The 15,223-nt window shown below is 32.4% G+C and overlaps 1 protein-coding gene across 1 annotated transcript; it reads right to left on the minus strand.

Annotated features, from left to right (window-relative positions):
- Positions 1-309: 309 nt before the first annotated feature.
- Positions 310-928, minus strand: LOC127115339 (uncharacterized). Its single transcript, XM_051046915.1, has one exon. It carries the CDS (start codon positions 894-896, stop codon positions 450-452), a length of 447 nt encoding a protein of 148 aa, XP_050902872.1. The 5' UTR covers positions 897-928; the 3' UTR covers positions 310-449.
- Positions 929-15,223: the final 14,295 nt, after the last annotated feature.

Genomic DNA, 15,223 nt, shown 5'->3' on the forward strand with positions numbered 1-15,223 from the left:
ATATATAATTTAAATTCAATATTAATCAAATAAAAATTAATTCACGATCGCGTATCGCGCGGGTTTTTATCTAGTTTTAGGTTGGTTTTAGTCCCTAAAGTCAAAATTCATAGGAAAATTATCAAATTTCCTACGGATTTTCCTGCGTATTTTAATTTTATGGACTATAAACAACACAAAAATGAGATATAGGGACTAGGCCAATAAAAAAACTATCGGAATCAAAATAAAAAACACACTAACATACTGATACCAAAAAAACTATTTAAGTTAAAGAAAAAAATAAAAGAATGTCAAAGCCATTAAATAATACCATTAACGTATAATGTGATTAATTGAAATGAACATGTTTGTTACATGTATTCTAGGACCCTCGCCTTCACAAATTTGTGACAATTTCAGTGATTGTTTATTTTTCTTTATATAAATAATGTTACAATTACTTAATTTTAGAATACTGCATCATTTGATACTTGGGACAAATTATAAGTTTCTCTATGTTGTTGTTCCATGAAAACTCCACAGCACATTTGAAAATCATCAATGAAATTTTGATCTTCATATTCCATTTCCACATGCTCCATCTCATTTTCACGAGGGATCCATGCATTCACATTCACCTCATCAAACGGTGAGGAAGAGATCAATTCCATATCAATCCAATGATCAGAACCAATGAATGATGACGTGGAACAATCTTGACCATCCATATATCCTCCCATGTCATAATTTTGAGTGTCACTAATCTCTGCTTCAAGTGATTGAATCATACTTACAAGTTTATCATCACCAAAGTATTCATCTTCAAATTCATGTGTTTCTTCCATCAAGGACATGAGAATTACATTATTAGCCTCCGAGAATTGATCATTTCCTAATTCAAGTGAAGAAGACATTCTTATTACAATGAGAAAAAAAATTGACACTTTTTTTTTCTTAAAGTTTAATGAGTTTGAAAGGTAAAGAAATGACCCTTTATATAGGAAATTAAATGGTACTATACCACATGAATAATTAATAAATTATGTAAGTGGAAATAAGATTCGTATAATTGTGACAACATAAGAATCTTAGTAATGGAAAAAATTATTAATGGTTTGACACATTAATGTCTATTTGTGAAGCAACATAAAGCATGGTTCCATGTGAGCATAAATTATGGTATTAGACTAGCTAACTGTAATGCCCCTTAGTGGGGCATCTCAAACCTGTTGACAAGATGTCCACCTAAGGATCAATAATTTAGCATTAAATTAAGTTGATTCTAAGTAGACTGATATGATGTGATAAAGTGGAAGATGTTTAAATCATTTAATAATATTTAATTAAGTGATGATGATTAACCTTACATATAATAAAAATATGTTAGAAAAAGAACATAGATGTAGCTATGACAATGAGGCGAGTTTTGCTTCTACCACCTCAATTTGTGATAGATGCTGATTTTTTTTCTTCTGTTTTACATTTGTTTTTATTAGAGTTAGAATTTTCATTTTCATTTTCATTTTTTTAAGTAATGTATTTATTAGATTAAGAGATTACACAATATATAAATCTCATGAGACACTTAAAATAGGGCATTATTCCAACAATAGTTTTGTGTTAATTATAAACAAAAACCTACGTAGTCATAAAAAAACGTTATACATAAAGTGTTCGGAAGCTAACATGACATGAACAAATTAGAAGCAGAAATAACAAATTATCATCCAGTCATCCATTCTCTTACGAACACGATCAATGGCAAGATAGAAAAGATAATTTATGGTCTTTTTACAAATTCAATTGTGGATGATTTCTTTGACTTATGTTTGCGCATTCTGACTATCTTTGGTCTCAATATTGCCAATTTTTATCGAATGTTTAAAGATTAACTGATGAATAGAGACAATGCAGACGCTACTCTAACACACAAAATACCTTTTAAGGCATTTTATCAAACACGATGAGTGCAAACTTAGACTCCGAAAGACAAAAACACAAAATAAAAAACACATAAACATAAACAAAAGTAAACAAATCTGACATAGGAAATAACTGCAAGGTGTACATTATTCATGACGATTTTGAAGATGGATAAATGGTTGCCGGTATCGGAGGTGGAAAAGCAGCTACACGTGAGAGAGATGCATTCACTATTGTTAAGCTTGATATGTGAAAACCTTCCATTACAAACTCCTCATTTCTTAATGGTGGTGGCTTCAGTGGCGGACGCATCAACATAAAGAGAAGGTTGACGGTGGTTCGTAGTGGAGAAAGGGAGTAACCAATGAGTGATTTTGTTTTTGTAAGAGTGTGTTGATGTGGTTAAAAGGAGTGGGTAGTCCTCTCAATAGAGGAGAAGGTGACCACTATAAAGGTGGGAGAGGGTACCACTATAAAGATGGGAGACGGTCACCAAACTCTAAAGAGTTGGGGGAAATTTCTAGAGAGAAATGAGAACATCTCTCTTTGATCTTCATCTCTTTCTTGCATATGTCCTGTCCTATACATAAAATAATAAAATCAAAATATTGTTTTTATTATAATTAATATAATAAATAATAATTATATAATAAATTAAAATAATTATTATTAAATAATTGAAGGACAATCCGCATTAACCACACACAAATAGTTTTAACCGCTCATTCTATATAAAGAACACATCGTGTCATTTCAGGTATCCAATTCATTCTCACTCTCATAATACTTTTAAGTTTGCAGATCTACCTCTTCTTTGTTGTACCAAAAGCTTATTCAATTATGCAAAAACTTTAGTTCATTACTTCACCACACATTTCTAGTTCTTTAATTAAACATTGATGTCTTTAATGGAAATCGACTCTTGATTCCCGCCACTTCTCTATAAAGAACATTGTTTATTCACTGAGGACGGATCATCGTCAATCCTCTCGTGAAACATTGATCTTTCTCAAACAGGTCAGATAATGAACTCTTGAATCCATGGTGACATTGAAGGTTACTCGATATCTCACGTCGTTGTTGCGGCGGATGAAGATACAAAGCTTCGCCTCTCCCTCCGGTAGAGAATAATCTAGTTCTAGTGAATTTTCCATCTGCTACCGCGTAAAAAGATCTTGCTCCTCCAAGAATTGATCGCGGAATGTTCTCAAGGCTTTTTTCGTTCTTCCAATTTGTGCAACAACTTTTCCAAAGAAACTTTCACAACAACCTCATTCACATCTGATAATGCTTGGACACGAAATGTTCTTAAACACTTAACAACTGCAATCCAACCTAGGCATGCAAGGAGCAACTAACCTACTAAGTAGTGTATACAATTTGGTACAGTGACAAAACTCAAAAGCTTTAGCAGACACGATACTCCTAATTTAAGAGAACCTTTAATACGCTCTAGTGTGAGTGAATAAATACATAAGCATTTCATTAATGAAAAAGGAAATGTTGAATATGAATGGATTAATTTAAAAGATGCATAAAAATTTAAATAAAATTTCAAAAGATGCTGAAAAATGAGTGAATACGAATGGATTAATTCAAAAGATGCATAAACATTTCATTAATCTTATCAATTCAAAGAAAACAACAATGCTTTAAAATCAAATAAACAATCAACATGCAAAGAAGTTACAAAAGGAAATGCTGAAATAACCAAATGAATGCTAGCTTTAGGGAATTTGCTTCTTAAGCTTGATTCATGCATCACTCTTCATGTCCTAGAAGAGGGGTGTTTCCAACATTCAGGCCCCTATCTTTGAAGCTCAAGATCTTGTTGTCGACCAACTCCTGCACTCTATGCTTAAAAGCATAACATCCATCTAAATTATGTCTGGGAGCATCCTTATGGAAAGGACAATGAGCATTTGGATTGTACCATGGAGGTAAAGGATCAGGTGAAGGTCTCAGAGGCCTTGGAACCACATGTCCCTTTTGCGGTAAGGAATGATAGAGCTCAGTGTATGTCATGGGAATTGGATCAAGGGGAGCCTTCTTCTTTCCAAGCTATTTTGAGGCCTAGGTTGATTCTGATGTTGATTTCGATATCTTTGGCATGTGGATCATTGATTTGGATGAGGAGCAAACCATGGTTGTTGGCACTGAATACCAAGAGGTAGTGGTTGTTGGCATGGCACTATGGGCATTACTAGCTGCTCATTTTTATCCACTTGAAGGTTGGGGCCAGCAAGCTTATCGCAATTGACATGACGATCTTCAAATTCTTTTCCTTTGTCACCATCATCGGATGCGGCCTTTTCTGATCTATCTCATACCTCTTCTTTGCTTATGTTGGTGCGGGTTATGACATTGGAATTCTAATATGGTATCTCGATGCTCTCGTAAGAAAACAACAATACCTCGTTAGCCACATACTTGACGTTTTCCTTGTGATAGAAGACCTTAAGGGGTTTCAGAGGTCCCTTTCCTTTCTCATTATCTGGATCAGAAATTAAGATATGTGCACCTGAGCCTTCTTCCTTGAGTGCTGGTGATTTTATGTCTATTAACCTTTGTAACTTGAGCTTAAAACTCCTGCATTCCTTGATGGAGTGCCCCATTATTCCAGTATGGTACCCAATGTAACGGATCTGAGGGTGCAAAAAGACGGCGAATCTGGCGGTGAGACAGTGGCAGCCACATTGTGTTTCTCATTCAGAAAGGGCATGTGGTGTTGTTATCGTATGGACAATGTGTTTGCGTTTGGAAGCTTCATGGCGGAGTTTGGTTTATTGTAGCTTTGGAGAGTAAGTTGAGGTGGTTTCAATGGTGGGTGTTAAGTGTGTGTATTTCGGTTATGATGTGTTATAGGTGAATATAGTGGGTCGGGGTGGTATATGAGAGACAGTGAATAATGTGGATGATTGAGGTTGTGTTATTGTCGTGAGTGAGGGAGTTCAGTTATAGAGGAGTTGTTCATAGGTGGGAGTTGAAGGTGTTTAGTGTTCGCGATTTGTGTAGGTTGGTTTTGGTGTAGTTGTGTTGTTACATTGATGAAAGAAGAGGTTCTTTTATGAACAACACCAAGATGAATGGAATAAAGAAAATCTCTTTGTTTCCACCCTTTGAGCACTGCACCCAATCCTTTCCCTCTCTTGCTCTTTTTTATATTCGTGATTTTTATTGAGAAATAAGAGAGACTGGTCATTAATGGGGTTGCGCTTCTACTGAGTGTTTTTGGTTATTGAGGAAGATTTTTGTATGGAAAAACATGTGTTGGGTGGCTACATGAAGAAGATGGGGTACATCCTCCTACACATTTTTTCTATCTTTTTACTTTTTCTTTGAATTTCACACTGAGAGAGAGAGAGAGAGAGAGAAATTGGAGTAGGCGTCGCTCTTAGTTTTTGTGTGTTAGTCTAGGTTTTTTCTTGTCCAAAATAAGGATGGACAACTTTTGTGTATAGGGTGTCGTTGTGTTGTCTAATGGATATTTGGTTTTATGAAATTGAGAGATAGACAAATGGTGCAGCTTGTTTTTGTGTCTTGGGATTGGTCTCTCCTTTCTTCTCATGGCCAATGGTGATTTATATAGCGTGAAGATAGGGTTTTAAGAATTCTATTTAATACCCATAATACCCTTGGTGCACATTTAGAGTTCAAAAATGATTTAAAACAAAATAATCAAATAAAATTCAAACAATTTCAAATAATCAAAATAAAATCAGAAGGATTACAAAGTAAATTCTATTTACTTTTTATGAACATATTGACTAAAGGATAAAAATAAAAAGACTCAAAATGAATAAAAGTCGGGCACAAAAATACTCGAAAAATTAAACTGAATGCATCAAAAGGATAAACTTAAAATAAACTTCTCGAAAACATACAGGTTTTGGTCAAATTTTGAAATAAAAAATGACCGATTAAAAGGCTCAATCTGTTTAAAATGCGACTGAAAAAGTAGTCGAATAAATAAAACGAGCACGTCAGGTTAAACTACGTGAATGATAGATTAATAAAATTGACGTTTGTAAGCTCAATTCCAAAAAATTATGTCCGCTAATTTTACGTACATTTGAAAATTGATTCAACCGATCTATTTGTAGATCTAAAAATTTATTTTGGTCGACATTTTAAGCATTATGCAAGATGAAATGCTTGTTATGATATACCTATAATGTGAATTCTATGATGTATGTATTGATTCAATGATTCAAGATTAAAATTGGGGTATGATACATAAGACCCAACATCCTCCAAGAGATGGATCTAGCACCAGAACTTGGAGAACTTATCTAAACATTGATAAGGCAACTCAAATTCTATATTACAAAGTTAACATGATCCACCTCGGTAAGAGGGATAACTAGGTAGTACCAATTCTTGAATTTTTTCACGATCTCTGAATAAAACTCAAACATCTTGGTAGTCTACTTAAGGGATATCATACCTTGACCGCAAGGTGAATCGGCAAAACTCAATTGGGCCTTAAAGAAATGAAAGAATAACATCAAATATGGAACACCTTTATTGTATTCACACTAGTATTTGAAGACTTTGAAGTAAGTCAAACTCACCAAGTGTAGTTGTGAAGGGGCAATTACCCGATGGTTTAGAACGTCCACTTCAAAGTCATTGAAGAGGAGGAAGAAACCTATAAAAGAAAATAAACATTCTTGGAGAAGGACGACACACTTGTCGTACTTGTTGAAAATCCTCGTGTCCCTTTTGGAGGAAGCACACCCGGATATTAGGAAGGATCCACTTCAATAAAAGCATTATATAGGCCCCTATCACCCACAGGGGAAGAAACATTAGTCAATGTCTCTTAATCCATCCATGCTGAAAAGTTCTCTCTTGACACCTTACAGACTATGAATTGAGAGATATCAATGTAAAAAGAAGCTCTGAAGCATATTGAAAAAATGGTCATGAGAAGAACACATGATCAACACAAAGGAAAATGTTGCACCCTCACCAAAATCATATATAGCAAAAGAATTCACCAACGCATAAAACAACAAAGACAAAAAACCCATGACTCCCCAAAAAATCCTAATGAAGTAAGCAAGTGTAGAAATAAGAGAAATTTCACACTCAGTCGTTATCTTGAAAAGATAAACTCAGAGAGGTGGCGCAAACACTAATTAATGGCCAATGAGAGGAGATTGGTGACAATATAAGAGGTTGCAGACTCGAGAATAAAGCTTTTAATGGTTTGCAAATGGTGAAAAGGGGAACATGGTAACCACATACCTCTTTATATATCTTCCAAGAGAGATGAACTATGTGACCCTCATTGTTGGGAAGCACGAACAACAACACCAACGATCAATTTTCATTGCATGTTGTTGAAAAGCACTCAAATACCCTAGTATTAGAAGGAACTATTACCATCAGACGTAGGGGCATATGTTGTGATGTACCTGTGAAACGTTGTTAATCATGAGGGAAACATTTAATGCACCTCTCCCAAAGACACCAATGTCTCATCAAAACTCTTATATTTTTTCCACCATAGTTCGAACTAAAGACCAAGCCGACAATGCCTTCGTCTTATGACGTAGGAACAAGTGATTGGGGCAACAATTATTGGTTATCTGCAAGTCCTACGAAGAAGGCTCAGTAACAAGTGTTGAAGAGAAACATTCACGGGAAATGTGGACCCTCACCTCTGTCTACCAAGGACAAATGATTACACCTTTTATCACATCTCTCTCCATTGAAATCTAATCGAACGAAAACTTGTGTGAGCGCTGAATCACATGTGGACGGTTTTAATCGTCTATTTTATATCAAGACCGCATCGTAACATTTTAGATATTTAATTCATTTACACTTTCATATGACTTTTTACTTAATTATTAACTTGACTATTAAAGTGTTAACCTTACAGATCTATCTCCTCTCTATCATTTCGAAAGTTTATCCCACAACACCAAGACTTTATTTCATTGGATTTTTTTTAATTCTTTAATGAAACAATATATAATTTACAATGAAACGATTTGAAGACAGATGAATGATATATATCAATAGGGATGTCAAATGAGCATGTCTACCCCACAAGTAAGAAAATAGGGTTGTGCGGGATAGACATACTTAAGAGTGAGAGTCTAAAACTTTGACATGTCTTCCACTAAAAGTGATACTGGGGCGGGATTGACCCATGAGCATTACACACAAAACTTATATTAATGTTTATGCCCGCAAAAATTAACAAAATAAAATACAAGTAAAACAAACCTACCGAACAAACCAAACTCATTTTATCATTCTTAGATATCAACAAGACACCATCTCACCTCTACCATCACCCCACGCACTCCATACTTTAAATAATAAAGAAAACTCACATTCGTGTCCACATTCTATTAAATTTCTCGTCAATGTAATTTTAAATGGATTAGGAGGGTTTCGAATTTTGTTCGATTATCATCAAATATTAGTCTTTACAATTAAATCCAATAAATACCTTAGCTATTGAGAATATCTCAACTTTTTAAATCATGTTGAACCTCAACTTTTTACAAAAAGGTACATTTGGAAACGTTATTGCGACGGATCGTTGCTGATAAGGAACCAAATAATAGTTGCTTTGTTAAGTGGAGATTATGCACTTAACATATAGTTTCTGTCTATTGTATTATTATATTCTAATTGGAATCAAGAATCCAATTCCCCACTCAACTACGTACTTTTATCATAAAAGATCCATTGGTGGAGTTATCGTGGATCATGTCACTTTCGATTTCGTATCAAATTTCAACAATTTTCAATTTCTTTTCCATTAATTTTGATCACATTACATGCTTCTTTAAACTGTTTTTTAATAAAATTGAATTGAATTATAGAATCCAACTTTTGTCAAATGATTAAATTACTCTTTACCGATAATAAATAAATCATATAGTTTAACAAATGAAATGAACTACAATTAACTGAATTGAATTATAATTATAAATCCAATCATTTAAAATTTGACCCAATTGATAGAACATCTAAAAATATTTAATTTTGTAAAAAAGATTTATCTGTTTGAACTTCAAAATTCTTACATAATATAATATAGTGATAAAAAGATTATATAAATAATTAATTTGAAAATATTTTAAAATAATGTGTATCAACAAAATAATGATAAAAATAGTTGTTTTAATATCTGTCGTTAGTGATTCACTTGTATGACTCCATTATTTTATAATGGAGTGGTTAGTGCCAATACTATGCCTCTTTTAAATTATACTCTAGCATGTAGATTGATAATATCACGTTTAGTGGTTTAGAATGATGGTAACAAAATAATTGGTGTGGAGTTCAAATCTATTGGGAAAGCTCCACAGAAGATGCGTCACATAATAATAGGACGTTGTTTCTAAGTAGGGTAAGGGTAGGTAGGTACACATGGATATATGTGGCTTCATGTTTGTTTGGTAGATTTGATTTTGTGTGTTTATGCTATGTTTCTTGTTTAGAGAGGAAGAATTTTTAATTTTCTTGTTTCTAAGTAGGGTAGGGTAGGTACACATGGAAATGAGACTTCATTCTTACACAATTTTGTGATTCATTTTATAATTTTATTTTGGATAAATTTTGTGATTAATCTTTATAATTTTATTTTGAATTAAATGTGTTAGTGATTCTTTTAAATATTTTAAATTTATTTTAAATTTTTATTTTTATTTTTTTTTAAATTCTTCTAATATTTTTTTTTTTAAATTCTTCTAATATTTTTTGTCTACACTTTTGATTCTTTATGTCAACATTCGTTAACAGAAATTGATTTGACACGCTACGTGAATTTTTTTTGATGATTGGACTTATACATAGTAGTGTCAGCGTGACAAAGATGTTGATGTGACATGCCACGTGACTAAGATCAACATCATATTTTAGCCCATACAAATTCGTAACTTATCTGTAGCTAAAGTGGTAGCTATTTTGTAACAAATTCAAGAACAGTCACGGTTGTACAAGGTAAATCATCACGTATGACCAACTGTGGTGAAGTGTGATGTGGTTGTAAATTCGCTATTTATCACCACAGGTGTGTGATCGTTGTGATATATTAGGTAGCCTGATACCTATCATCGCGATTATTGTAAATAATCGTTGTTAAATAGTTATAGATCATGAGTTCTATTCCCATCATTTGTATGTTATACTATATTTGTCGCGTTACATTTCACCACGTTCCTTTGAATCAACCATGGTGAAATAATTTTTTAATTTTTTTATATTATTCCATATATACCCTCATTTGTACATGTATTTTTTTTACCTAAATATTATTTAAATCAAAAGTCAAATATATTATTTACATCAAAATCCAAAAATATCATTTACATCAAACAAAAAAAAACTATTTACACCAATCTCAAAAATATATCAAACATATATTACCAAATCACGTTTGATCACCCTTTGGCTTAAGAGAATTGAAGCAAAACGCCGGTGGAGAATGGTGTAGTGTCGATAATGTCTATATAAAAAAGTGTAGAAAATTAAATATCACATGATTTGAAATAATAGCAAACTTAAACATTAGTATGTTATTGTAAACATTTCATGACATATATAATATATACTTGTTCCCAAGAATCAACAATGCCGACAGAGACAATATTTAACATGTGTTTTATGACATAATACCCACACTCGTATCCCTTTGGTTGCCTCCTCGTCTACAAATTTAAGGATTTCATTAATATATAACCACACATGCATATAAGTAATCCATTTACATTAGGCGCGATAAATGAATGTCATAAGTAATCCATTTACATTAGGCGCGATAAATGCGAGTTTTTTTTCTAATAGTGTCGCTGCACAACTCTAAAAATGATTTAAACATATTACGCGCTAAACTAATTACAAAGTCAAAAAGACAATATTACTAAAATTCTCATAAACATAAACTTACTTAGAAATAATAAGTTTCATATCAAGTTCAAGTGGGTAATGTAAGGAACACAATGTGATTTTTTTATATTATTCCATATATACCCTCATTTGTACATGTATTTTTTTTACCTAAATATTATTTAAATCAAAAGTCAAATATATTATTTACATCAAAATCCAAAAATATCATTTACATCAAACAAAAAAAAACTATTTACACCAATCTCAAAAATATATCAAACATATATTACCAAATCACGTTTGATCACCCTTTGGCTTAAGAGAATTGAAGCAAAACGCCGGTGGAGAATGGTGTAGTGTCGATAATGTCTATATAAAAAAGTGTAGAAAATTAAATATCACATGATTTGAAATAATAGCAAACTTAAACATTAGTATGTTATTGTAAACATTTCATGACATATATAATATATACTTGTTCCCAAGAATCAACAATGCCGACAGAGACAATATTTAACATGTGTTTTATGACATAATACCCACACTCGTATCCCTTTGGTTGCCTCCTCGTCTACAAATTTAAGGATTTCATTAATATATAACCACACATGCATATAAGTAATCCATTTACATTAGGCGCGATAAATGAATGTCATAAGTAATCCATTTACATTAGGCGCGATAAATGCGAGTTTTTTTTCTAATAGTGTCGCTGCACAACTCTAAAAATGATTTAAACATATTACGCGCTAAACTAATTACAAAGTCAAAAAGACAATATTACTAAAATTCTCATAAACATAAACTTACTTAGAAATAATAAGTTTCATATCAAGTTCAAGTGGGTAATGTAAGGAACACAATGTGATTTTTTTATATTATTCCATATATACCCTCATTTGTACATGTATTTTTTTTACCTAAATATTATTTAAATCAAAAGTCAAATATATTATTTACATCAAAATCCAAAAATATCATTTACATCAAACAAAAAAAAACTATTTACACCAATCTCAAAAATATATCAAACATATATTACCAAATCACGTTTGATCACCCTTTGGCTTAAGAGAATTGAAGCAAAACGCCGGTGGAGAATGGTGTAGTGTCGATAATGTCTATATAAAAAAGTGTAGAAAATTAAATATCACATGATTTGAAATAATAGCAAACTTAAACATTAGTATGTTATTGTAAACATTTCATGACATATATAATATATACTTGTTCCCAAGAATCAACAATGCCGACAGAGACAATATTTAACATGTGTTTTATGACATAATACCCACACTCGTATCCCTTTGGTTGCCTCCTCGTCTACAAATTTAAGGATTTCATTAATATATAACCACACATGCATATAAGTAATCCATTTACATTAGGCGCGATAAATGAATGTCATAAGTAATCCATTTACATTAGGCGCGATAAATGCGAGTTTTTTTTCTAATAGTGTCGCTGCACAACTCTAAAAATGATTTAAACATATTACGCGCTAAACTAATTACAAAGTCAAAAAGACAATATTACTAAAATTCTCATAAACATAAACTTACTTAGAAATAATAAGTTTCATATCAAGTTCAAGTGGGTAATGTAAGGAACACAATGTGATTACCATATTCGTCCTAAGAGATATGATGATCAATTGTCAATAATCACTGAATAAACATGAGCATATATAATTAGTATTTTCTAAAATATGGAAACTAAATATAATAGATAAACCGTCATTTTAAAATTAGTCAAAAATTGATAAATGGTGCTAAGTAACATTCTTTTCCCGCCTCACTTATCTGTGCTGAAATGTAATCTTCAATATATTTTTGATTATTCTTTGTCCATCGAATACTAAATGGATCCAAGATTCCATAAATATTTGATTTATTTAATTATATAATAACACGGTGAATTTACCTAAATGGTTAAATAAAATTCAAAAAATAAGTGATGAAATACAAAAATTATAACGATACCATAATGACATATTCAATAATATATACTTACATTCATCAAACTTGTAATATCCCTACGTCCAGCCACTCATTTCCAAAGAGAAAATCCTTAATATCTTTAGGATCAGAATATAAGACCTATGTCAGTGGACAATGTTCTAGTTGAAGAGGAATTAGGTCTACAACATCCACGAGTTCTTCGTTCAATGTCCTGACTTCATTTAAGGAAGGATAAAATATGTCATTATGGATATCTGGAAGGGGGTGAGTGAACAATTTCCTTTTGTGCTAGAACCACGTACAATAATTCTTTCAGGCAATTGATCATCATCATCTTCATTTGTATATTATTGAATGGTTTCACTAATTCTCTACATCATAATAATAACTAAAACACAAATTAAACAAAATCAACACAATATATATCATACGTTTCAGATAAAACACTATTCTCACATACCACATACATCTCTTCTAACTTTTCCTTGTCTTCCTTGCATTTTTTCCGCTCATCATCTAACGTTTCATCAAAAAAAAACCTTTGTTCTTCTAACATCTTCTCAAAATGGCCAATCTTTTCTTTTTGTGTCTATTTGGTACTTTTCTGGATAAATCATAGAATAATCTTAGGCCGACGCCTTCTCTAACACCACGAACACGCCCACCATGCTCATCTGTTCTCATTGCTTCTATGTGTATATCATGTTATGGTTCTTGAACAAAGGAACCTTCATAGGCCTCCGCAACCAACATATCCTACACAACATGATGATATATTGTTATCAAAGCAATTCAAATAACACATAACATATATACGCACAACAAATCCTACTTACAATTTTCTCAACAACTACTCTTGAGGCATCTGAGGGGAACTGTTGACTGCCTATTTCCTCGGGAGTCATGCCATGATTCTGCACATGAAGTTAAGGATTGGATAAACAGAAATATCCACATCTTCCCTTAGGGAAATCCTTGTGCCACATAAAGGACATGCCTTGGGCAATGCCTCATTAAGCGAACGTCCAATGAAGGTCATGTCTCGCCCTATTGGAGGGCCCTTAAAAATATATCACTACACTATCTCTCAAGCACGAGTACTTGTAAAGGGCAAAGTGTATTAATATTCCCTTGAGTTGAACTTTGTGGCTAAGGGAAGGTCCCTCGGATAAAGGTGAGTCCCTCAATTTAGGGCATATCCCTCAATTGTAAGTGATTCACTACTACAAATAATACATTTCATGACAAAGATTTCACCTCATCTAATTAAAAATCAAGGTTGAATGCCCTAGAATGCGTCATTTTATTTTATTTTAATTAAATCTTATCCCTCAGTTTTTTTAAAAACTGACAAAAAATATAGATCAGAGTTTGAGCTTCGATTCCCAACTCCTGCAACTTTGTGCTTTATTTAGAATCAAAATGACGCCCTTATTTTATTAAAATTGTAACTATAATATAAACCATTTTTCCATATGTTGTTTATCCAACCAACATGAAATGCTGCTTAATATTTTATTTAATTAAAATATAACCAAACTTTTACCTCAATTATTTTACCTCGGTGTTTGCTATCAACCGAGATATAAACTCTAAACAATATTATATTCCAACATCAGAATGTTAACACTCATTCACTTTTGCCAACTCCTATAAATTTTTTGCATCCTAACAAACGAAAGGAAACCCCATTCTTCATTTTCTCCGCCTAACGAACGAAACACTTATCCATCTTCTCCACCAACAAACTGAAACACCATTATTCATCTTCTCCAAGTCGAACGAAGTAAAAAATGAGGAAGGAAGCTCGAATAAGGAAAATTGAAACTCAAACCAACGCATTTCTTTGACTCTCTCATCACGTTTCCGGTATGGAAAACTTTCTTCATTACTATACCAGCAATGTTGTTGTTGAAGTTGTCATTGTCATTGTCATCGTCAGTGTTGTTGTTGTTGTTGTGGTTTTTTAGACTTAGGGTATAATTTTGTGTTGTTTTTCAAGTATTTGTAATTGTTGTTTAGTGTTGTTGTTTTATTGAGATGGAATATTCATTGTTGTTGGTTGTGTATAATTTCTTGAGAATTGAGTTATTCAATTTCTTGAATTTGCAACAAAAAAAACAATTCTTGACAATAATTGGATTTTTTATTGTCCTCGTAAAAAATGTTGAAATACACAAAAATATCCAAAGGAAGATAGATATATTCAATCATTTAGGTTGTGATATAATTATTTCAAATTACACGAAATGGATATTGACATGGTGAAATGACAAAAAAAAGACATGCGACCCATAGAGTTGAAGTTGATGAATATATGAATGACCAATACTACAAATAACCCCATATCACCTCAGATGCAAAGGGGATATAACCTCAGTTATACAAATAATGTATCAAAGGACGTCATGAAAAATAAATTAAAATGTGACGCGTCTATGATTTACACCTCGATTTTTTGTTGAGTGAGGTGAAAGTTTCGTCATAAAATGTAT

This window comes from Lathyrus oleraceus, chromosome 1, assembly GCF_024323335.1.
Source record: "Lathyrus oleraceus cultivar Zhongwan6 chromosome 1, CAAS_Psat_ZW6_1.0, whole genome shotgun sequence".
NCBI lineage: Eukaryota > Viridiplantae > Streptophyta > Magnoliopsida > Fabales > Fabaceae > Lathyrus > Lathyrus oleraceus.